The sequence below is a fragment of the Pseudophryne corroboree genome, chromosome 1 (assembly GCF_028390025.1).
Source record: "Pseudophryne corroboree isolate aPseCor3 chromosome 1, aPseCor3.hap2, whole genome shotgun sequence".
Taxonomy (NCBI): Eukaryota; Metazoa; Chordata; class Amphibia; order Anura; family Myobatrachidae; genus Pseudophryne; species Pseudophryne corroboree.
This window is the reverse complement of record NC_086444.1, coordinates 372,592,307-372,617,774: the sequence shown is the minus strand read 5'-3', so window position 1 is coordinate 372,617,774 and position 25,468 is coordinate 372,592,307. Positions and strand designations below refer to the sequence as shown.

The window sequence follows — 25,468 nt, the reverse complement described above, 5'->3', positions numbered from 1 at the left end:
GAACCGTCCGGTTTCGGCACCACAAATAGTGTGGAATAGTAACCCCGGCCTTGTTGAAGTAGGGGTACCCCGATTATCACCTGCTGGGAATACAGCTTGTGAATCGCTGCTAGCACCGCCTCCCTGTCTGAGGGAGCAATCGGCAAGGCAGATTTTAGGAACCGGTGGGGTGGAGCCGCCTCGAATTCCAGCTTGTATCCCTGAGATACTATTTGAAGGATCCAGGGATCCACCTGTGAGCGAGCCCACTGATCGCTGAAATTCATGAGGCGGGCCCCCACCGTACCTGGCTCCGCCTGTGGAGCCCCACCGTCATGCGGCGGACTTGGAAGAGGAAGCGGGGGAGGACTTTTGTTCCTGGGAACCTGCTGTTTGCTGCAGCCTTTTTCCCCTACCTCTGCCTCTAGACAGAAAAGACCCTCCTTTTCCCCGCTTGTTTTTCTGGGTCCGAAAGGACTGAACCTGATAAAATGGCGCCTTCTTAGGCTGTGAGGGGACATGGGGTAAAAATGCTGACTTCCCAGACGTTGCTGTGGAAACTAGGTCGGAGAGACCATCCCCAAATAATTCCTCCCCTTTATAAGGCAAAACTTCCATGTGCCTTTTGGAATCTGCATCTCCAGTCCACTGGCGAGTCCATAAGCATCTCCTAGCAGAGATGGATAATGCACTTACTTTAGATGCCAGCCGGCAGATTTCCCTCTGTGCATCTCTCATGTATAAGACGGAGTCTTTGATATGGTCAATTGTTAGCAGAATCGTGTCTCTGTCTAATGTGTCAATATTTTCTGACAGTTTATCTGACCACGCAGCGGCAGCACTGCACATCCATGCTGACGCAATAGCTGGTCTAAGTATAATGCCTGAGTGTGTATATACAGACTTCAGGATCGCCTCCTGCTTTCTATCAGCAGGCTCCTTAAGGGCGGCCGTATCCTGGGACGGTAGTGCCACCTTTTTAGACAAACGTGTGAGCGCTTTATCCACCCTAGGGGGTGTTTCCCAACGTAACCTATCCTCTGGCGGGAAAGGGAACGCCATTAGTATCTTCTTAGGAATTACCAATTTCTTATCAGGGGAAGCCCACGCTTCTTCACACACTTCATTTAATTCATCTGACGGGAGAAAAACTACAGGTAGTTTTTTCTCCCCAAACATAATACCCTTTTTTGTGGTACCTGGATGTAAATCAGAAATATTTAACACCTCTTTCATTGCCTCAATCATGCAGTGAATGGCCTTAACGGGCATTAAATTTGACTCATCGTCGTCGACACTGGTGTCAGTATCCGTGTCGACATCTACTTGTGCCATCTAAGATAGCGGGCGTTTCAGAGCCCCTGATGACTTTTGAGACACCTGGACAGGCACGAGCTGAAGACTCGGCTGTCCCACAGTCGGCATGTCGTCAAATTTTTTATGTAAGGAGTCTATACGTGCACTCATTTCCTGCCATAAACTCATCCACTCAGGTGTCTGCCCCCCAGGGGGTGACATCCCTGCTAAAGGCATCTGCTCCCCCTCCACATCATTATCCTCCTCAAACATGTCGACACAGCCGTACCGACACACTCCACACACACAGGGAATGCTCAAACAGAGGACAGGACCCACAAAAAGCCCTTTGGGGGGACAGAGTAAGAGTATGCCAGCACACACCAGAGCGCTATATATATACAGGGACTAACTGAGTTATGTCCCTAATAGCTGCTTTTCAATAAAATATATATACTGCCAAATTTAATGCCCCCCCTCTCTTTTCCCTCTTACTGGTACTGTAGATTGCAGGGAAGAGCCAGGGAGCTTCCTTCCAGCAGGAGCTGTGAGGGAAAAATGGCGCCAGTGTGCTGAGGAGATGGGCTCCGCCCCTTTTTCGCTGCCTATTCTCCCGCTTTTTATGGAATTCTGGCAGGGGTATTTACCTCATATATAGCCCCTGGGGCTATATATTGAGGTATTTTAGCCAGCCAAGGTGTTTTTATTGCTGCCTCAGGGCGCCCCCCCCCCCCCAGCGCCCTGCACCCTCAGTGACCGGAGTGTGAAGTGTGTGAGAGGAGCAATGGCGCACAGCTGCAGTGCTGTGCGCTGCCTTGGTGAAGACAGAGTCTTCATGCCGCCGATTTTCCGGACCATCTTCTTGCTTCTGGCTCTGTAAGGGGGACGGCGGCGCGGCTCCGGGACCGAACATCAAGGCTGGGCCTGCGGTCGATCCCTCTGGAGCTAATGGTGTCCAGTAGCCTAAGAAGCCCAATCCGGCTGCAAGCAGGCGAGTTCGCTTCTTCTCCCCTTAGTCCCTCGCTGCAGTGAGCCTGTTGCCAGCAGGTCTCACTGAAAATAAAAAAAATCTAAGACTATTACTTTCTAAGAGCTCAGGAGAGCCCCTAGTGTGCATCCAACCTCGGCCGGGCACGAAATCTAACTGAGGCTTGGAGGAGGGTCATAGTGGGAGGAGCCAGTGCACACCAGGTAGTCTAAGATCTTTCTAGAGTGCCCAGCCTCCTTCGGAGCCCGCTATTCCCCATGGTCCTTACGGAGTTCCCAGCATCCATTAGGACGTCAGAGAAACCAGCAATATTGCCAGATTAAAGAATCCCATACCTAAATTGTACGTCACATCTCAAGGAAACACTTACCCTATCAAAATATATACGTATAGATCCAACATTGGTGGCTCCAACTGCAGTGAGTGAGAAAAATCCATGTTTCCAGCCCCCTGTGAGTACAACTCGCTCATTATAACAGAACAATTCTTTTATCCATCGAGCGACTCCTGGATTCACAGACATGAGCGACCCTATAGGAGCAGAAAATATTTACATTTCAGCATTTTACTAGTACAAGGGGCTTACTAGCACTCGCCATCGGTATCTCATAGGAGCAGAAAATATTTACATTTCAGCATTTTACTAGTACAAGGGGCTTACCAACACTCGCCATCGGTATCTCATACGGATTCTGATAAATGGGCTTCTATTTGTTACTAGCGCTTGCCATCAGTATCTCATACTGATTCCGATAAATGGGTCCCTAATTGTTATCAATGGAGCGCGAATGCAAGTACAGTACCTGGAAAGTGCCGTCTGTGATACACATTCCAATCTGTCGGTGAGTGAAAGCAGTGATAGTCCCCAGGAGCCAGGTAAATGACACAGTGATATAGTTCATTTCCTTTCTGTGTTACCAGCTGATCCTGGAATGAAGCTGGAATATAAACAGAAATACACCAGTAAGTAAATCTTTCATGAGATGCCAAATCACAGGGCACAAGTTTAAAAATAAGAGCATAGAGCTCAGACTGTACTCAATAGCAGATAACGACACCATTCATCTACCGCACTGATGAACACTATCACACAAAGATGGAGTCTGCAAAATAGAAAAGAGCGGTACTCACTGCTGCATTTACTATTCAATGTTCCGTTCTGCGGCTCTACCTGATAGAAGTGGTAATAGATTTACCAGTGAGATGCACCTTAAGCAAATCAAAAACCGTAAGGGTGTAAAGCTGTGGCAGGAACCAGTCACTAACACAAATGCTGAGCTTACTCTTACTGAATGGCACACTGTCAGTCCACGTCTGCGGTCCTAGGAAGGATTCTAGGGAATAGGTTACTCCTTTAACCTGCTCCACCTCACAGTTTTTCACACGGCCAAAGTGCAAGATCTTTCCATCAGATGGGCTGATCTAAAGAACAGAGAAGAGATGATTATAATTATATAAATGCAGATATTGAATCAGGGCTGAAATATAACATACAATGAAAATAAACAGAGAAAGTGTTGCATTTACTGCATGCTAACCTATTGTGGTTAACAGGAGACACCTGGGCCCCACTGATCCTAAGTAACTCCCCAAATTACAGTTTTCCACAGTAATAGCAAACTGATGAACAATCTATGCCTGTGAACAGCGATAATAAACTGTTCGTATAGTAACTTACTATAGACTGAACACATTACACTGGTTGTTTGATGTTAAGGTAAGTCATGCAGTGGGAAGTAGACATTACTAATGGTACAGAACCTTGGCAATAAAAACTTTGTGTTTGCAGTATGGCCCCAATGAGAACTCAAAGGCATGATTTGTGGAAGAAATACTTTGCATGACCAAGCTTTGAATCAGCTAATAACCTAGCCCTACACATAGCCAACCCATCTTCCACGTACCACGCAATGAGAGTCGCACACCGGCCGTGCCTGTGGCTTCAGTTTCCTGCGGAAGAACTCGCTGAGGTTTCTGTACTGGTGCAGATCTTCTACTGCAGCCTCCTTCATATTCACACCAAAAGTCCAGATATACAGACTGTACACAGGTTTCCTCAGCCATGTTGGTAGCTCCACCTGATTTAAGCGTCCCCAAGCCCGTGAAAGCAGCCTGGTTGGCACAGACTTGTAGATGGCAACCTAAAAGCAGAGGAAGTGCTGGATAAACTAACACCATTATAAAACACCAAACAAAAGAATTGTACAGAAAAGTAAATCTCTTCTAGTTATTTATTGGCATATAGAGGTCATGCATGATATGGTGTCCCTAATGCTGCTTCATGCCAATATGGCATTGTATACGAGTGAGCACATATAATGAAGACAAATTCTCATTAATGCACACATGTAGCCGGAAACCAAAGCAATAACTTGGGACAAAATATAAATTACAAATGTATTAATATGTATAACAGAATGATGACCGTTCTACAGAATAAGATTTTCTCTGACGTCCTAGTGGATGCTGGGAACTCCGTAAGGACCATGGGGGATAGACGGGCTCCGCAGGAGACTGGGCACTCTAAAAGAAAGATTAGGTACTATCTGGTGTGCACTGGCTCCTCCCACTATGACCCTCCTCCAGACCTCAGTTAGATTTCTGTGCCCGGCCGAGCTGGATGCACACTAGGGGCTCTCCTGAGCTCCTAGAAAGAAAGTTTATTTTAGGTTTTTTATTTTACAGTGAGACCTGCTGGCAACAGGCTCACTGCATCGAGGGACTAAGGGGAGAAGAAGCGAACCTACCTGCTTGCAGCTAGCTTGGGCTTCTTAGGCTACTGGACACCATTAGCTCCAAAGGGATCGACCGCATGGAACTGGCCTTGGTGTTCGTTCCCGGAGCTGCGCCGCCGTCCCCCTTACAGAGCCAGAAGCAAGAAGAGGTCCGGAAAATCGGCGGCAGAAGACATCAGTCTTCACCAAGGTAGCGCACAGCACTGCAGCTGTGCGCCATTGCTCCTCATACACACCTCACACTCCGGTCACTGAGGGTGCAGGGCGCTGGGGGGGGGGCGCCCTGAGCAGCAATAAAAACACCTTGGCTGGCAAATATATCACAATATATAGCCCCAGAGGCTATATATGTGATAAATACCCCTGCCAGAATCCATAAAAAAGCGGGAGAAAAGTCCGCGAAAAAGGGGCGGAGCTATCTCCCTCAGCACACTGGCGCCATTTTCTCTTCACAGTGCAGCTGGAAGACAGCTCCCCAGGCTCTCCCCTGTAGTTTGCAGGCTCAAAGGGTTAAAAAGAGAGGGGGGGCACTAAATTTAGGCGCAATATTGTATATACAAGCAGCTATTGGGAAAAATTCACTCAATATAGTGTTAATCCCTAAATCATATAGCGCTCTGGTGTGTGCTGGCATACTCTCTCTCTCTGTCTCCCCAAAGGGCTGTGTGGGGTCCTGTCCTCAGTCAGAGCATTCCCTGTGTGTGCGCGGTGTGTCGGTACGGCTGTGTCGACACGTTTGATGAGGCTTATGTGATGGCAGAGCAGATGCCGATAAATGTGATGTCGCCCCCTGTGGGGCCGACACCAGAGTGGATGGATAGGTGGAAGGTATAAACCGACAGTGTCAACTCCTTACATAAAAGGCTGGATGACGTAACAGCTATGGGACAGCCGGCTTCTCAGCCCGCGCCTGCCCAGGCGTCTCAAAGGCCATCAGGGGCTCAAAAACGCCCGCTCCCTCAGATGGCAGACACAGACGTCGACACGGAGTCTGACTCCAGTGTCGACGAGGTTGAGACATATACACAATCCACTAGGAACATCCGTTACATGATCCCGGCAATAAAAAAATGTGTTACACATTTCTGACATTAACCCAAGTACCACTAAAAAAGGGTTTTATGTTTGGGGAGAAAAAGCAGGCAGTGTTTTGTTCCCCCATCAAATGAGTGAATGAAGTGTGAAAAAGCATGGGTTCCCCCGATAAGAAACTGGTAATTTCTAAAAAGTTACTGATGGCGTACCCTTTCCCGCCAGAGGATAAGTTACGCTGGGAGATATCCCCTAGGGTGGATAAGGCGCTCACACGTTTGTCAAAAAAGGTGGCACTGCCGTCTTAGGATACGGCCACTTTGAAGGTACCTGCTGATAAAAAGCAGGAGGCTATCCTGAAGTCTGTATTTACACACTCAGGTACTAAACTGAGACCTGCAGATAGTGCTGCTGCAGCGTGGTCTGTAACCCTGTCAAACAGGGATACTATTTTGCGAACATAAGACGTCGTCTTATATATGAGGGATCCACAGGGGGATAATTTGCCGGTTGGCATCCAGAATTAATGCAATGTCCATTCTGTCAGGAGGGTATTAGAGACCCGACACTGGACAGGTGATGCTGACTTTCAAAAGGCACATAGAGCCTTATAAGGGTGAGGAATTGTTTGGGGATGGTCTCTGGGACCTCGTATCCACAGCAACAGCTGGGAAGAAAAATTTTTTACCTCAGGTTTCCTCACAGCCTAAGAAAGCACTGTATTATCAGGTACAGTCCTTTCGGCTTCAGAAAAGCAAGCGGGTCAAAGGCGCTTCCTTTCTGCACAGACGAGGGAAGAGGGAAAAAGCTGCACCAGTCAGCCAGTTCCCAGAATCAAAATTCTTCCCCCGCTTCCTCTGAGTCCACCGCATGACGCAGGGGCTCCACAGGCGTAGCCAGGTACGGTGGGGGGCCGCCTCAAAAATTTCAGCGATCAGTGGGATCGCTCACAGGTGGATCCCTGGATCCTTCAAGTAGTATCTCAGGGGTACAAGCTGGAATTCGAGGCGTCTCCCCCCCGCCGTTTCCTCAAATCTGCCTTGCCGACAACTCCCTCAGGCAGGGAGGCTGTGCTAGAGGCAATTCACAAGCTGTATTCCCAGCAGGTGATAGTCAAGGTGCCCCTACTTCAACAAGGACGGGGTTACTATTCCACACTGTTTGTGGTACCAAAACCGGACAGTTCGGTGAGACCCATTTTAGATTTGAAATCCTTGAACACATACATAAAAAAATTCAAGTTCAAGATGGAATCGCTCAGGGCGGTTATTGCAAGCCTGGAGGAGGGGGATTACATGGTATCCCTGGACATCAAGGATGCTTGCCTACATGTCCCCATTTACCATCCTCACCAGGAGTACCTCAGATTTGTGGTACAGGATTGCCATTACCAATTCCAAACACTGCCGTTTGGACTGTCCACGGCACCGAGGGTCTTTACCAAGGTAATGGCAGAAATGATGATACTCCTTCGAAAAAAAGGGAGTTTTAATTATCCCGTACTTGGACGATCTCCTTATAAAGGCGAGGTCCAAGGAGCAGTTGTTGGCCGGAGTAGCACTAACTCGGGAAGTGCTACAACAGCACGGATGGATTCTATACATTCCAAAGTCACAGCTGGTTCCTACCACACGCCTACTGTTCCTGGGGATGGTTCTGGACACAGAACAGAAAAAAAGTGTTTCTCCCGCAGGAGAAAGCCAAGGAGCTGTCATCTCTAGTCAGAGACCTCCTGAAACCAAAACAGGTATCGGTGCATCACTGCACACGAGTCCTGGGGAAAATGGTAGCTTCTTACGAAGCAAAATTCCATTCGGCAGGTTCCATGCAAGAACCTTTCAGTGGGACCTCTTGGACAAGTGGTCGGGATCGCATCTTCAGATGCATCGGCTGATAACCCTGTCTCCAAGGACCAAGGTATCTCTACTGTGGTGGCTGCAGAGTGCTCATCTTCAAGAGGGCCGCAGATTCGGCATACAGGACTGGGTCCTGGTAACCACGGATGCCAGCCTTCGAGGCTGGGGGGCAGTCACACAGGGAAGAAATTTCCAAGGACTTTGGTCAAGTCAGGAGTCGTCCCTACACATAAATATTCTGGAACTGAGGGCCATTTACAATGCCCTAAGTCTGGCAAGGCCTCTGCTTCAAAACCAGCCGGTACTGATCCAATCAGACAACATCACGGCAGTCGCCCTTGTAAACCGACAGGGTGGCACAAGAAGTAGGATGGCGATGGCAAAAGCCACAAGGATTCTCCGATGGGCGGAAAATCAGGTCTTAGCACTGTCAGCAGTGTTCATTCCGGGAGTGGACAACTGGGAAGCAGACTTCCTCAGCAGACACGACCTACACCCGGGAGAGTGGGGACTTCATCCAGAAGTCTTCCAACTGTTGGTAAACCGTTGGGAAAGGCCACAGGTGGACATGATGGCGTCCCGTCTAAACAAAAAAACTAGATATTGCGCCAGGTCAAGGGACCCTCAGGCAATAGCTGTGGACGCTCTAGTGACACCGTGGGTGTACCAGTCGGTTTATGTATTCCCTTCCTCTGCCTCTCATACCAAAGGTACTGAGAATAATAAGAAAACGAGGAGTAAGAACGATACTCGTGGTTCCGGATGGGCCAAGAAGAGCTTGGTACCCAGAACTTCAAGAAATGATATCAGAGGACCCATGGCCTCTACTGCTCAGACAGGATCTGCTACAGCAGGGGCCCTGTCTGTTCCAAGACTTACCGCGGCTGCGTTTGACGGCATGGCGGTTGAATTCCGGATCCTAAAGGAAAAGGGCATTCCGGAGGAAGTCATTCCTACGCTGATAAAAGCCAGGAAAGAAGTAACCGCAAACCATTATCACCGTATTTGGCGAAAATATGTTGCGTGGTGTGAGGCCAGGAAGGCCCCAACAGAGGAATTTCAGCTGGGTCGTTTTCTGCACTTCCTACAGTCAGGAGTGACTATGGGCCTAAACTTGGGTTCCATTAAGGTCCAGATTTCGGCTCTGTCGATTTTCTTCCAGAAAGAACTGGCTTCACTGCCTGGAGTTCAGACATTTGTAAAGGGAGTGCTACATATTCAGCCCCCTTTTGGTGCCTCCTGTGGCACCTTGGGATCTCAACGTGGTGTTGAGTTTCTTAAAATCACATTGGTTTGAGCCACTTAAAACTGTAGATTTGAAATATCTCACGTGAAAAGTGATCACGTTATTGGCCTTGGCTTCGGCCAGGTGTGTGTCAGAATTGGCGGCTTTGTCATGTAAAAGCCCTTATCTGATTTTCCATATGGATAGGGCAGAATTGAGGACTCGTCCCCAGTTTCTCCCTAAGGTGGTATCAGCTTTTCACTTGAACCAACCTATTGTAGTGCCTGCGGCTACTAGGGACTTGGAAGATTCCAAGTTACTGGACGTAGTCAGGGCCTTAAAAATTTATATTTCCAGGACGGCTGGAGTCAGGAAAACTGACTCGTTTTGTATCCTGTAGGCACCCAACAAAATAGGTGCTCCTGCTTCTAAGCAGACTATTGCTCGCTGAATTTGTAGCACAATTCAGCTGGAGCATTCTGCAGCTGGATTGCCGCATCCTAAATCAGTAAAAGCTCATTCCACGAGGAAAGTGGGCTCATCTTGGGCGGCTGCCCGAGGGGTCTCGGCTTTACAACTTTGCCGAGCTGCAACTTGGTCAGGGGCAAACACGTTTGCTAAATTCTACAAATTTGATACCCTGGCTGAGGAGGACCTTGAGTTCTCTCATTCGGTGCTGCAGAGTCATCCGCACTCTCCCGCCCGTTTGGGAGCTTTGGTATAATCCCCATGGTCCTTACGGAGTTCCCAGCATCCACTAGGACGTCAGAGAAAATAAGATTTTACTCACCGGTAAATCTATTTCTCGTAGTCCGTAGTGGATGCTGGGCGCCCATCCCAAGTGCGGATTGTCTGCAATACTTGTATATAGTATTTGCCTAACTAAGGGTTATTGTTGAGCCATCTGTTGAGAGGCTCAGTTATATTTCATACTGTTAACTGGGTATAGTATCACGAGTTATACGGTGTGATTGGTGTGGCTGGTATGAGTCTTACCCGGGATTCAAAATCCTTCCTTATTGTGTCAGCTCTTCCGGGCACAGTATCCTAACTGAGGTCTGGAGGAGGGTCATAGTGGGAGGAGCCAGTGCACACCAGATAGATAGTACCTAATCTTTCTTTTAGAGTGCCCAGTCTCCTGCGGAGCCCGTCTATCCCCCATGGTCCTTACGGAGTTCCCAGCATCCACTACGGACTACGAGAAATAGATTTACCGGTGAGTAAAATCTTATTTTACTTACCGGTAAATCTATTTCTCGTAGTCCGTAGAGGATGCTGGGGACTCCGTAAGGACCATGGGGATAGATGGGCTCCGCAGGAGACATGGGCACTTTAAGAAAGAATTTAGTTCCTGGTGTGCACTGGCTCCTCCCTCTATGCCCCTCCTCCAGACCTCAGTTAGAGAAACTGTGCCCAGAGGAGATGGACAGTACGAGGAAAGGATTTTGTTAATCCAAGGGCAAGATTCATACCAGCCACACCAATCACACCGTATAACTTGTGATAACTACCCAGTTAACAGTATGAAAACAACATATCATCAGTTCAAGACCGATGCAACTATAACATAACCCTTATTGAAGCAATAACTATATACAAGTATTGCAGAAGAAGTCCGCACTTGGGACGGGCGCCCAGCATCCTCTACGGACTACGAGAAATAGATTTACCGGTAAGTAAAATCTTATTTTCTCTAACGTCCTAGAGGATGCTGGGGACTCCGTAAGGACTATGGGGATTATACCAAAGCTCCCAAACGGGCGGGAGAGTGCGGATGACTCTGCAGCACCGATTGAGCAAACATGAGGTCCTCCTCAGCCAGGGTATCAAACTTATAGAATTTTGCAAAAGTGTTTGAACCCGACCAAGTAGCAGATCGACACAGCTGTAGTGCAGAGACCCCCCGGGCAGCCGCCCAAGAAGAGCCCACCTTCCTAGTGGAATGGGCCTTGACCGATTTTGGTAACGGCAAACCAGCCGTAGAATGCGCTTGCTGAATCGTGTTACAAATCCAGCAAACAATAGTTTACTTTGAAGCAGGGGCACCAATCTTGTTGGATGCATACAGGACCAACAGCGCTTCAGTTTTCCTGACTCTAGCCGTTCTGGCCACGTAAATTTTCAAAGCTCTGACCACATCAAGTAACTCGGAATCCTCCAAGTCACGTGTAGCCACAGGCACCACAATAGGTTGGTTCATATGAAAAGATGATACCACTTTTGGCAGAAATTGCGAACGGGTCCGCAATTCTGCTCTATCCATATGGAAGACCAAATAAGGGCTTTTATGTGACAAAGCCGCTAATTCAGACACTCGCCTAGCCGAAGCCAAGGCTAATAACATTACCACCTTCCACGTGAGATATTTCAACTCCACCGTTTTAAGTGGTTCAAACCAGTGTGACTTTAGGAAACTTAACACCACGTTAAGATCCCAAGGTGCCACCGGAGGCACAAAAGGAGGCTGAATATGCAGCACTCCCTTTACAAAAGTCTGAACTTCTGGGAGAGAAGCCAATTCTTTTTGAAAGAAAATAGATGGGGCCGAAATCTGGACCTTAATGGAACCTAATTTAAGGCCCAAATTCACTCCAGTTTGTAGGAAGTAAAGGAAACGGCCCAGATGGAATTCTTCCGTAGGAGCATTCCTGGTCTTACACCAAGAAACATATTTTCGCCATATACGGTGATAATGTTTTGCTGTTACTTCCTTCCTAGCCTTTATCAGCGTAGGGATAACCTCAACCGGAATGCCTTTTTCTGCTACGATCCGGCGTTCAACCGCCATGCCGTCAAACGCAGCCGCGGTAAGTCTTGGAACAGACAGGGTCCCTGTTGCAACAGGTCCTGTCTTAGAGGAAGAGGCCACGGATCTTCTGTGAGCATTTCCTGCAGATCTGGATACCAGGTCCGTCTTGGCCAATCTGGAACAATGAGGATTGTTCTCACTCCTCATCTTCTTATTATCCTCAATACCTTTGGTATGAGAGGAAGAGGAGGAAACACAGACTGACAGGAACAGCCACGGTGTCACTAGGGTGTCTACCGCTACTGCCTGAGGGTCTCTTGACTTGGCGCAATACCTCTGTAGCTTTTTGTTGAGGCGGGACGCCATCATGTCTATCTGTGGCCGTTCCCACCGACTCACAATCTGTGCGAAGACTTCTGGATGAAGCCCCCACTCTCCCGGGTGTAGGTCGTGTCTGCTGAGGAAGTCTGCTTCCCAGTTGTCCACTCCCGCAATGAACACTGCTGACAGTGTGCTTACATGATTCTCCGCCCAGCGAAGAATTCTGGTGGCTTCTGCCATTGCCACTCTGCTCCTTGTGCCGCCTTGGCGGTTTACATGAGCTACTGCGGTGACGTTGTCTGACTGGATCAGAACTGGTTGGTCACGAAGTAAAGTCTCCGCTTGACGTAGGGCGTTGTATATGGCCCTTAGCTCCAGGATGTTGATGTGAAGACAAGTCTCTTGACTTGACCAAAGACCCTGGAAATGTCTTCCGTGTGTGACTGCTCCCCAACCTCGGAGGCTTGCGTCCGTGGTCACCAGGATCCAATCCTGAATGCCGAATCTGCGGCCCTCGAGAAGGTGAGCACTCTGCAGCCACCACAGGAGTGACACCCTGGCCCTGGGGGACAGGGTGATCAACCGATGCATCTGAAGATGTGACCCAGACCACTTGTCCAGTAGGTCCCATTGGAAAGTCCTCGCATGGAACCTGCCGAAGGGAATGGCCTCGTATGACGCCACCATCTTTCCCAGGACTCGAGTGCAATGATGCACTGACACCCGTTTTGGTTTCAATAGGTTCTTGACCAGAGTCATGAGTTCCTGGGCCTTCTCGGGAGATAAACCCTCTTCTGGTCCGTGTCCGTGTCCAGAATCATGCCCAAGAAGGGCAGACGAGTCGTAGGAACAAAACTGCGACTTTGGAATATTGAGAATCCAGCCGTGCTGCTGTAACACTTTCAGTGAAAGAGATACGCTGTTCAGCAACTGCTCTCTTGATCTCGCTTTTATGAGGAGATCGTCCAAGTATGGGATAATTGTGACACCCTGCTTCCTCAGGAGCACCATCATTTCCGCCATTACCTTGGTGAAAATCCTCGGGGCCGTTGAGAGACCAAACGGCAACGTCTGAAATTGGTAATGACAATCCTGTACCGCAAATCTTAGGTACGCCTGATGAGGTGGATAAATGGGGACATGAAGGTACGCATCCTTTATGTCCAGTGACACCATAAAATCCCCCCCTTCCAGGCTTGCGATGACCGCTCTTAGCGATTCCATCTTGAACTTGAACCTTTTCAAGTATAGGTTCAGAGATTTTAAATTCAATATGGGTCTGACCGAACAGTCCGGTTTCGGGACTACAAACATGGTCGAATAATAACCCCTTCCCTGTTGAAGGAGGGAAACCTTGACCACCACCTGCTGAAGATACGATTTTTGTATTGCGTTTAACACTATCTCCCTCTCTTGGGGGGAAAATGGTAGGGCAGATTTGAAATACTGGCGAGGAGGCACCTCTTCGAATTCCAGCTTGTAACCCTGAGACACAATTTCTATTGCCCAAGGATCCACCTGGGAGTGAACCCACATGTGGCTGAAATTCCGAAGACGTGCCCCCACCGGGCCCGACTCCGCCAGTGGAGCCCCAGCGTCATGCGGTGGATTTTGCAGAGGCCGGGGAGGACTTCTGTTTCTGGGAACTAGCTGCGTTGTGCAGCTTCTTTCCTCTGCCCCTACCTCTGGCAAGAAAGGACGCACCTCGGACTTTCTTGTTACTTTGTGAACGAAAGGACTGCATTTGATAATGCGGTGCTCTCTTAGGCTGTGAGGGAACATAAGGCAAAAAATTTGACTTTCCAGCTGTAGCTGTGGAGACCAGGTCCGAGAGACCTTCCCCGAACAATTCCTCACCCCTGTAAGGTAAAACCTCCATATGCCTTTTTGAGTCGGCATCACCTGTCCATTGCAGAGTCCACAGGACCCTTCTGGCAGAAATCGAGATGGCGTTAATTCTAGAACCCAGTAGACTAATGTCTCTTTGAGCATCTCTCATATATAGGACAGGGTCTTTAATATGCCCCAGGGTCAATAATACAGTATCCTTATCTAGGGTATCCAATTCCTCAGATAAGGTATCCATGCCGCTACAGCACTACACACCCAGGCCGACGCGATTGCCGGTCTTAGTAAGGTACCCGAATGTGTATAAATGGACTTCAGGGTAACCTCCTGTTTGCGATCAGCAGCATCTTTGAGGGTAGTCGTATCCTGGGACGGCAGGGCTACCTTTTTGGATAAGCGTGTTAAAGCTTTGTCCACCCTAGTGGAGGATTCCCATCGTAGCCTATCCGTTGGCGGGAAAGGATACGCCATAAGAATCCGTTTGGAAATCTGCATTTTTTTATCTGGAGATTCCCAAGCTTTTTCACATAACTCATTCAGTTCGTGTGAGGGGGGAAGTGTTACCTCAGGCTTCTTTCCCTTATACATATACACCCTCGTGTCAGGGACAGGGGTTTCCATTGTGATGTGCAAAACATCCTTTATTGCTATAATCATATATCGAAGGGATTTAGCCAATTTTGGCTGTAACTTTGCATCATCGTAATCGACACTGGAGTCAGAATCCATGTCGGTATCTGTGTCAACAATTTGGGATAGTGGGCGCTTATGAGACCCTGACGGTCCCTGCGACATAGGGACAGACATGGGTTGAGACCCTGACTGTCCCAATGCATCAGCCTTGTCAAATCTTTTATGCAAGGAATTAACATTATCATTTAAAACCTTCCACATATCCATCCAATCAGGTGTCGGCGCCGTCGGCGGAGACACCACATTCATTTGCTCCCGCTCCTCTCCCACATAGCCTTCCTCATCAGACATGTCGACACAAGCGTACCGACACCCCACACACACAGGGAATGTCCTTTCTGAAGACAGTTCCCCCACCAGGCCCTTTGGAGAGACAGAGAGAGAGTATGCCAGCACACACCCCAGCGCTATAATATCCCAGGAATAACACAGTAACCTAATGTTAACCCAGATAGCTGCTGTATGTATAGTTTTTGCGCCTAATTATGTGCCCCCCCTCTCTTTTCAACCCTCTTCTACCGTGTATCAGCAGGGGAGAGTCCGGGGAGCCTCCTCTCAGCGGTGCGGTGGAGAAAAAATAGCGCTGGTGAGTGCTGAGGGAAAAGCCCCGCCCCCTCGACGGCGGGCTTCTGTCCCGCTTATACAGTAATTTTGGCGGGGGCTCATACATATATACAGTGCCCAGCTGTATATATGTGTACTTTTTGCCAACATGAGGTCCCAAATGCTGCCCAGGGCGCCCCCCCCCCCCCCCCATGCACCCTTACAGTGACCGGAGTATGTGAGGTGTGTGGAGCAATGGCGCACAGCTGCAGTGCTGTGCGTTACCTCTAGTGAAGATCATGAAGTCTTCTGCCGCCTGTGTAGTCTTCTTTTCTTCTCATACTCACCCGGCTTCTATCTTCCGGCTCTGCGAGGGGGACGGCGGCGCGGCTCTGGGACGGACGGCGAGGGTGAGATCCTGCGTACCAATCCCTCTGGAGCTAATGGTGTCCAGTAGCCTAAGAAGCAGGACCTAGCTTCAGAGAGTAGGGCTGCTTCTCTCCCCTCAGTCCCTCGAAGCAGGGAGTCTGTTGCCAGCAGAGCTCCCTGAAAATAAAAAACCTAACAAAATACTTTCTCCCAGCAAACTCAGGAGAGCTCACTGAAAAACACCCAGCTCGTCTGGGCACAGTATCAAACTGAGGTCTGGAGGAGGGGCATAGAGGGAGGAGCCAGTGCACACCAGGAACTAAATTCTTTCTTAAAGTGCCCATGTCTCCTGCGGAGCCCGTCTATCCCCATGGTCCTTACGGAGTCCCCAGCATCCTCTAGGACGAAGGAGAAATACTAGTTAAAATAGGTTGCTGAGGGGAAGAGAGTAATCATGAGGCATTCAGTATTAGGGTGGGAATCACACTATCAGTCATAGGCAATATCAGATATTGCCTAAACCAGAGTTTCCCAAACGCAGTCCTCAAGGCTCCCCAACAGTCCAGGTTTTAAATGTATCCATGCTTGGCCACAGGTGACTTAATTAGCACCTCAGTCAATTTGATTTAACCATCTGTGCTGAGCCATGGATATACCTAAATTCTGGACTGTTGGGGTGCCTTGAGGACAGTGTTTGGGAACCTCTGGCCTAAACATTTTATGTATCTTGCATAGTAATGATGGCTGGTGCCCTGAACTGTTATAAAGGCTTTTCACTAGCCTTCTTTATTTCCAATGCAGAGATTCCTTATCCTAAATGGATTCGGCATGAAATCCCGACTGTCGGGATCCAGGCGGTCGAAATACCGAAGCCGGAATGCCCACCTCGAGCACTGGCGGTTGGGATTTCAACTGCCGGCATTTTCTTTGCTGTTGGGATTCCGGAGTCGGTATTTCACTGTAGCTCTATTTGTTACTGGGTTGTATGTATTGTGTATGTTGCTTCAATAAAAAAATGTTTTGGATAAAACAAATAGGCACTTTGACTTCACTCAGTAAAATTTAAGAAATCCATAAACATTAATTTAAAAACAAAAAAACAACCCCACCCAAATACTGTACTTACTACTCCATGTGGGGTGGGAAGAAACCCTTTCAAGCATAAAATTTCTCTACTATAATGGGTTTACATTTACCAAACATTTTAGCCATTAAGCCATTGACCTAAAGATTATGGAGCAGACCCGCCTTAAGCAGTGGGCGCCCTAAAAAGCACAACACGTAGCCTCATGAATCGGTGCTTGGTGAAACCTCTGTGTCGGCCAGCTGACAGGTAGAGTGGGAATCTCAGTCATAGCAGACTATGGGGTAAATGTATGAAGCAGTGATAAGAGTGGAGAAGTTGCCCATGGCAACCCATCAGTTGCTATATATAATTTTATAGTATGCAAATTATAAATGTTACTTCAATGCCGATTGGTTGCAATGGACAACTTCTCCACTGGCTCACATCTTCACTCTTATCACTGCTTGATAACTCTCCCTATTTTGGGGTAAATGCATCACTCCCAGATAGGAAATGTGTACCTAGATGAAACACTACATTAGTGGAATTAACGGAGCATCATCCCGGGAAGCGAGAGACACATGCTCTAGATATTCAATAATGAAGCAATGGCGGTTTTCCCTGTAACATGGAAATCCACCAATCATCCATCACAGACTCCGTTTCTAACCCTCCATAACTGAATCTCTTATCCCTTTCTTTGTGCTATTTTGGTTCCCTTTTATAACAGAAAAATATTGTAATAGTATTGGTTTTTGTTTGTCAGCTGCTTTTCAGACCAATATATAAATGTTTGCAAACAATAAAATAAAAAACACTTATCACACGAGAAGACATAGCCCACAGAATTGTTTTTATAATCTGCATTTTACTTCAGGATACCATTGCATCTATGGGGTAAATTTACTAAGATTGGAGTTCTATTTAAGATGGGATGTTGCCCATAGCAACCAATCAAATTCCAGGTATTATCTTCTAGAAGGTGCTAGATAAATGAGAAGTAGAATCTGATTGGTTGCTATGGGCAACATCTCATCTTAAATAGAACTCCCATCTCAGTAAATTTACCCCTATGTTTATTGTGTTATTACGTAAACGTGTTTTCCCTAATTGCACGTACCTGTATATAGTATTTTAGTGAAGCCTATATAAATGTTTCAAGAGACATCTGGAAGCTCAATACCACCTATTACATACTGTAGTTCAATAACTTAATCAAGGGAACGCCACATGTTTTAACATGAAAGGAGCATATTTAATTGGCAGCAACATTTTTGAGGTAAACATTACTTGCAGTATACAATTGACGTTTGCTATGGACACCCATGAGTGGGAATAGTCCCTGTTAGTCGGCGTGCCAACTGTCGGGATTGTGAGGGGGCAGGATCCCGGTGCCGGTACTGTGACCAATGGAATTTCTTTTTCTTTTCTTTTTTTTTTACTACACATACACACGCTACTTTTGGGCAGTGTATGCCCAATTCACTTTCATCTTTGCATTAGGCCTACAGTTTCTATAACAAAAAAAAGTCAGCATTTAAAATATATAGCAATTGTTGTGTATTACAGAGCTAAATAAAATGCATGAAATAACTAGAATGCAAAATGTAAGTCTATCTTAAGTATATTTACTGCGTTCTAATTCACTCCTATGCAGCAGCTTGCCATGCTAGGCACAGGGTACTCTAACAGAATACATACAATATGCCGGCGGACGGGATGCCGGCTGTCAATATCCCGACAGTAGCATCCCATGCGCCAGAATGCCGGCAGCAGGGTGCGCGCTAATGGCCCATACACATGGTGAGATTCGGGCTATGCCCGATTTTCACTATGCAACAGGGGCTAGGTCGGCACAGTCATTATCTCAAGCACATAATGAGTGTGCTTGCGATACTGACTACCTGCGATTTTGGCTAAGTGTCAATTTTGACTATCTCTTCTATAGAGATAGTCAAAATTGACTTGCCTGCACAGTCTATTCTTGCAATGCCGACCGCGCGGGACCATGCATCGGCATCGAATCGGGATCGCAAGGTAACTTTCACCTTGCAATCTGCACTAACTTTTCTTGCGATTTTGACTATATAGTCAAAATCGTAAGAAAAAAAATCTCACCGTGTGTACACACCATAAGAGTCCCCTTGCGGGCTCCGTGGTTCGCTGCGCTTGCCATAGGATCTATTCCCACTCTATGGGTGTTGTGGATACATTACTACAAGGAGGCATGGCCAGTGATGTCACATTCTCAGCATTTTGCACTGTATCACCCTGACATCTCACCATGTTACGGTCCTAAAATGTGATTCTGATGTGCAGTGAGCAGGTTATCATTTGCTTTTACAGGGCAGCTCAACACTGATCAATTCATTTTTACATACGCACTTAGAGACTACTAAAAGTGTTTGGCCAATGAGGTACCATATTAAGTTTGATTTTCACCTCTTCCTTATCAAAATATCTTCAGGTTTGAGGATGGCAGTGATAAAATAAAATGTGGTCAATCAGAAATGTATGTTCCAAGCAATAGAGAACATTGCAGAGAAGTGTGCTAACTCCCTGGTGCAATTATAGTTGTATGCACCAATGGTCCAATAAAATGTTGTGAAAACTTAAAATGGCATTTGGTCAATATTAAATGCACAATTATTGGCTAAGTTTACTATATATATATATATATATATATACACACACACACACACACACACACACATATATACAAACATATACAGAGAGAGAGAGGTGCACACACACAAAAAAAGCATGTCATGCTGAAGCATTTGTATCTGCATCAACTTTGCATATTCTGATACTGACCACTATTTGGTAAATTCGTTGCCACAGGCTAAAGCAAAAATGAAAGAAGAATATTTGCACCTGTTACTTGGATGTATATAGGCATGATTACCCAGGAACACAAGAACATGTACCCACAGTTACAACAATGGAGGAACGGTGCTAAGTGATAGCAAGGAAGTAGCAGGACAACTGTGACAGAATGTGTCAGGTGTACAAGAGCCTCACAGTAGGCCACTGGTGGAAGTTTTGTTACTTTCTAATAGGACCATCTAAAAACCAACTCTTCTTGAGCGGTCAAAAACTGTAGAGCATTTTGCTCATATCCCTTTCAGACTTACTAACCAGGAACACACCCGGGAATGTGTACACAGGAACCTCCCAGGTGCGACGAGGCTTGAGACCCCTTTCAGACTTGTGGCCCCAATGACACAGGAGGCTGCGCTTGGAGATGATAATCTCCAAGTACTACCGCCTCCTGTGCAAGAAACAGGTGCTGGGTCGCCTTGACCCGGCTTACCCGTTCACACTGCATGCATCCCGGGTCGATTCCGGCTTCAACACATGACCTGGGATGAAATGCCAGGACGCTCGACCCAGGATATTGCTTTAGGACCCTTTCAGACTAAGCAAAATCTCTGGTTGATGCACGTTTACGTGCAATAACCCGGGAAATTTTTGCTAGTCTGAAAGGGGTATAACTGACCCGGGATCCGGTCTCTAAGTCGACAGTAACTAGGTCGACAATGTCTAGGTCGACCACTATTGGTCGACAGTAACTAGGTCGACAGGGTCTTTAGGTCGACATGTTCTAGGTCGACAGGCCAACATGAGTTTTTCACAATTTTTTTCTTTTTTTGAACCTTTTCTTAATTAACAATCCACGTGGACTACGATTGGAACGGTAATCTGTGCCGAGCGAAGCGGTAGCGGAGCGAAGGCACCTTGCCCGAAGCATGGCGAGCGAAGCGGTGCACTAATTGGGGTTCCCGGTCACTCTACGAAGAAAACGACACCAAAATAATATTTAAAAAATCATGTCGACCTTTTGATCTGTCTACCTAGAACATGTCGACCTAAAGACCCTGTCGACCTAGTTACTGTCGACCTTCCATACCACACCCAGCTGACCCTGGGCATTTCAATATATACTGGTACAGGCATTTCCTTTCATCATTGCATATTCTGTGACAACTGGTATCAATTATTATATTTACATTTATTTGGATGTACTACTGTCCTTATTAAATTCCTCCTTTGAATATGGTAGGACTACTGTTTCCATTGGATCCATTGGCTATAAAGACCTGAATTCAGTGTTCATTTCATTACATATTATGAATTACATGTCCAACAAAATATATTCTCATGTGAGCAAGGGGCACTACTGTGCGGCGCAGCATGAGCAAGGGGCACTACTGTGCGGCGCAGCATGAGCAAGGGGCACTACTGTGCGGCGCAGCATGAGCAAGGGGCACTACTGTGCGGCGCAGCATGAGCAAGGGGCACTACAGTGCGGCGCAGCATGAGCAAGGGGCACTACTGTGCGGCGCAGCATGAGCAAGGGGCACTACAGTGCGGCGCAGCATGAGCAAGGGGCACTACAGCTGGAACAATGCGTCCAAAATTTTGACATTCACAATTAAAATGTCCACTTCTCAGTGGTCAGCACAAATCCTAAAGTGAAAACTACAGATGATCCCAAGTCTAGTGATGTAACCATCCTATGGCAATACAGTATTGAGGCTCCAATATAGTGAATCACAGAAAAAGGGTAGGACCCAAGGATATAGAATATCAAGAACTCATTAGTAAGATCTCATTAGAACAATAAGATCTCATTAGAATTGTGTCTGAGTGAACAGAGTTAATAAGGAGATAGTGTGGTGTCTTATATCCGCCTACAAGGTACAACTGTTCATGGCACCAGACATCAATAATTCTATCATTTATTTAAGTTTCACTAAATATTTGTATAAATACACCAGACAAATATTAAGGGTAATCCAGCCCAGTAAGATATTGGACAATCCAATCAAGTATTACAGCGTGACTTATGATAGTGCTTCCTAATCATAGTATATAGTCACATAATGAAGTGTGCATAAGCAGTTACAGTTAATTGTGAATTATTCCTATGACTTCTGAAACCATCAACATGTATGACCCTCTGCATGTACAGTGCTTCTGTGTACAAAAGCAGGTGTATTGTAGCATTTAGTTCTGACATGCTATGGAATGGATATACTGCACACGTGTATTACCATTATATATATATATATATATATATATATATATATATATATATATATATATATATATATATATATATACATATATATATATATATATATATATATACACACACACACACACACACACTGAGTAGCTAAATACACAAAACATGACTAACAAGTCCCAATCCTAAGAAAAATTACAAAGTGATTAGTAAGTATGGGGACACTTACCCTGCTGGAAGGCCTCCATCCCACTCTGGCCAAGGGCCTAAGTGCAGCAAATGGTAAGAGGTAATAAAGGATTGTGAGAGGCCAGGAACGCAGTTTCAGGGCTGACCTAGACATGCAGGTCAGCTGCCCCAACCTCCGTCTGAGAGCCAGCTGAGGGAACTGCAACCTGTGGGACCAGACACAAGTGTAAAGAGATCCTGCAAGGACCTTCCTCATCTGTGACATCTATACAGCCTAAGCACATAAGAGACACTGAACAGAATACTAGCCTACACCACAGATTTGCAGTACACAATACAATAACACATATCATGATTAAGGGCCTTTGCACACACCAGTCCCTGTAAAGGACATTTTAGACACTGTAGTGGGTGGTTAATCATCTGTAACTTCAAGGACATATAAAGCATCATTTATAACTACAAAATAAAACTAAAGAGAACACCAACCTTAACATAGAAAGTATCATTTTCAATCTACTTCTATATTCCTTATGTGCCTTACATCAAACTTCTGACCATCATCCATAAAATATCACACTCTACTGTGCACTGAATGTTCTGGGGATGTTATAAGGATCTGAATATTGCTCAATCACTATTGAACTATTAAAGTTTTCTGCCAAGGTCACATGATACAAATACACAACTCAAATTGTCCCTGACTGCCTACTATCATATACAAGGAAAATTACCTAAGCTTTACAGAGCATCCCCTTCCTGATGCCAAACGCAAACAGTAAAGCAGCTACAAGGAAGCTGTGACAATTCCCATTCTAACATGTTGGCTAGAAAGCACACACTTTCACACAATGCATACAACCATCCTTAGCAATACTGATCCAGTGAGAACCACTAGTTCTTCACATACATAAGGCAAAAGTATATATGTATGCATCTGTATTAAGAGTACTCTCAGAAGAACAACGAACCTGACTCGGACTTACTGAAACATAAAGATACTCAGCTTAAGATCTTATTCATTGCCGGCATTCAGAATATGAGGTACCCAGAAACCAGGGCCGCCTCTCACTCCCCCCCCTTCACTGCAGACAGCCACGGACCAATCCGTGCATTGCTGCCCCTTTCCCCATCCATCCCTTCCAGAGACACATTCCTCTCAGCCTCGGTACCTCATTCACACTGCACATGCTGAGCCAGCTGCTTTTTCTGCCCGACTGGCCACACAGTAGCATCATTCTCTCCCTCCCCCTCACACCACTGAATACATAAGGAGCTTTTGACTAATTAGGCCAAACAAAAGCTTAGCCACTGTATACTCTCCCTGTCCTTCCCCGTCTCGGCTGACCTGCAAGCTGAGGGTACCTGAAGCGTGCCCGTCTGCTGGAAGAGCTATTGATGGGGTTTGCTGGTTCTGAGGGGTCTGATGGATCCTCCCTGGCCGAGCTAACAACACTTGCTGCTCGTGTTCTGCGGACATTAAGTTTCACTTTGCGCAGGTTACATCTGGAGAGTGGAGGGTTGATTACAGGTTTCCGGCATCTCACCATCTCCTCAAGTGTATGTCCAGGGTGAGCTGGCCCCTCTGTGACAGACACATCATCAGGGCTGAGGCCGCTGTGCTTTTTCTGCCTCTGATCTGGTGGAGGATGTGACGACACAGGTGACGACACAGATTAAGTCTCTGTAATAAGCAGGATGCTATCTTTTGCTCCTCCTCCTCCTCATCAGCTGAGGGTTAATCGGTCTGATTGCTGTACAGCATCAATAACTATTCCATTCAGATGGAAAGGCAAGCTAGTACAACTGAATAATTAAATTAATATAGACCTATTTTCCAGAGACACTGCCAGACCGGAGCCACCTCTCTAATAGGATACATAATCTTTCAAGACTTAACTGACCATTGCAAGGTTACTGTACATAGCTGTAATATAGTATGCTGTACATTCTGTAATTATCCAAATCATTGATCTCTTAGAAGCATAAACGACAAATCTATAACACTTCTCCCAGCACACACAAGCCAAACATGTAACTACAAAACAGCTAGATCTCAGTCATAAATGTACACATTTCTGTGCAGCAGATTTCATCATCCTTATCATCATTTATAATAATAATATTAACAACAAACAAGAAATCAACTACAATAAATGAAAACATAGTACACAAACTGAGAGCAGTACATTCTACAGAAACTGACAAGACTGCCTATGTAGAGACGTAATGAGTGGCAAGTGGAAGCATTGGGTCCGATTCAGATGAGGTTGGAGGTGATATAGCTGCTGCTGCTTACACAGAAGCAGCAGCGATAGCACTAATATCGTAAACCAGCAGGAGGTGGCGGCACACTGAAATTGTGATCCGAAATGCGTCATCTCTGACACCATCGCCCAGCTGTGTGACCCATGGGGTCGCACAAGCTGGCTGCAAGAGTTACCATGGAGCCAGGAAATCTCCATCCTCTGATGGAGATCATGGTCTTGTCCCAAACCCGCAATGGCGACGACACGCCTCCATTTTGAGAAACGGAGGTAGTCACTGCCCCCTCCCCACCCTCCAAATGGCAGCAGACTGTTAAGTCACTGACAGTCTGTTACCGTCCTGTGTCTTATGTCGCAGGACCCAGTCTGCAAATGTGCACATTACAGTCTAACGGTACTTCGTTCACATCTGAATTAGGCCCATTACACTGCACTGTGGATAATCAGAATTACAACCAGCGAGGTGCGTTAAGGTCAATGCCTGGTGAGGAACTGACTGGTATCAGAGCCAGATTTACACACATATATATATGATATATAATAAATTATAATCTTTGTATTAGTTTAATCCTTTTTATAGTGAAAATGTTGAAGTATATTGAAGTATGACAGGTGAAGCTCTGCCTCCCCTGTCCGCGTCACTGCTAAAAACATACATTCCTCATGGTGATGATATATAATGCTATAGAAAAACGGCAATGAAAACATAGATGCCAAAACGCTCTAATACGGTGCTAGTGAACAACCAAATAAATAACAGACCAATAAAAAATACAAAGGTGACAGCTGATACACATGTGGCAGGAGAGACAGAGGCAGCACTTCCTAAAAAATAGCCCACTGTAGACAAATAACGATGTTTCTGCAATTACCACCACCACAAGGGGCCTGATTCTGAAAAAGATGCTGCAGTGCCTGTGTTTGCGTCTTTTGCTGCAGTCGCATCTGCAACTTTATGCCAACACTGGGTATAATAATGTACATCTTTGCTTCTGAATGTGCAAGTTCTGAGACATACTTGAAATGCAACTATTAGACACATCATCAAAACTTGCAGCTGCCCCATGCTAGGTGCAGAATATCCAACAGTGTATAGCCACCCATGTAAGCATCCTAATTCGCAACCAGTTATGTCACATGCCGTGGCTTTACCATCAGACAGTACATATCCATGCAACTTAATAGTCACCTCCCAGGAATGCCCAATACATTTCTAAGGGTGTGTACACACGGTGAGATTCGGACTTAACCGATTCTCACTGTGCGACGGGGGGCCG

The 25,468-nt window shown here is 46.5% G+C and overlaps 1 protein-coding gene across 9 annotated transcripts in view; it reads right to left on the bottom strand.

The window, feature by feature from the left end:
* The window catches only part of PISD (phosphatidylserine decarboxylase), a 112,465-nt gene that overhangs the window by 40,216 nt on the left and 46,781 nt on the right, over window positions 1–25,468 (bottom strand). For 2 of the 9 annotated variants that reach the window (XM_063913075.1, XM_063913074.1), the window contains 5 exons: window positions 21,965–22,130; window positions 4,168–4,404; window positions 3,547–3,685; window positions 3,067–3,201; window positions 2,634–2,794 (listed from right to left, as the gene is read on the bottom strand). In XM_063913075.1, coding sequence (XP_063769145.1) covers window positions 2,634–2,794; window positions 3,067–3,201; window positions 3,547–3,685; window positions 4,168–4,404; window positions 21,965–22,130 — 838 coding nt within the window. Of the gene's footprint in view, window positions 1–2,633; window positions 2,795–3,066; window positions 3,202–3,546; window positions 3,686–4,167; window positions 4,405–21,964; window positions 22,131–22,413; window positions 22,449–22,910; window positions 22,977–23,272; window positions 23,588–25,468 lie in introns of those variants that run through there. The other 7 variants (XM_063913073.1, XM_063913078.1, XM_063913072.1 and 4 more) reach the window with 6 other exon arrangements.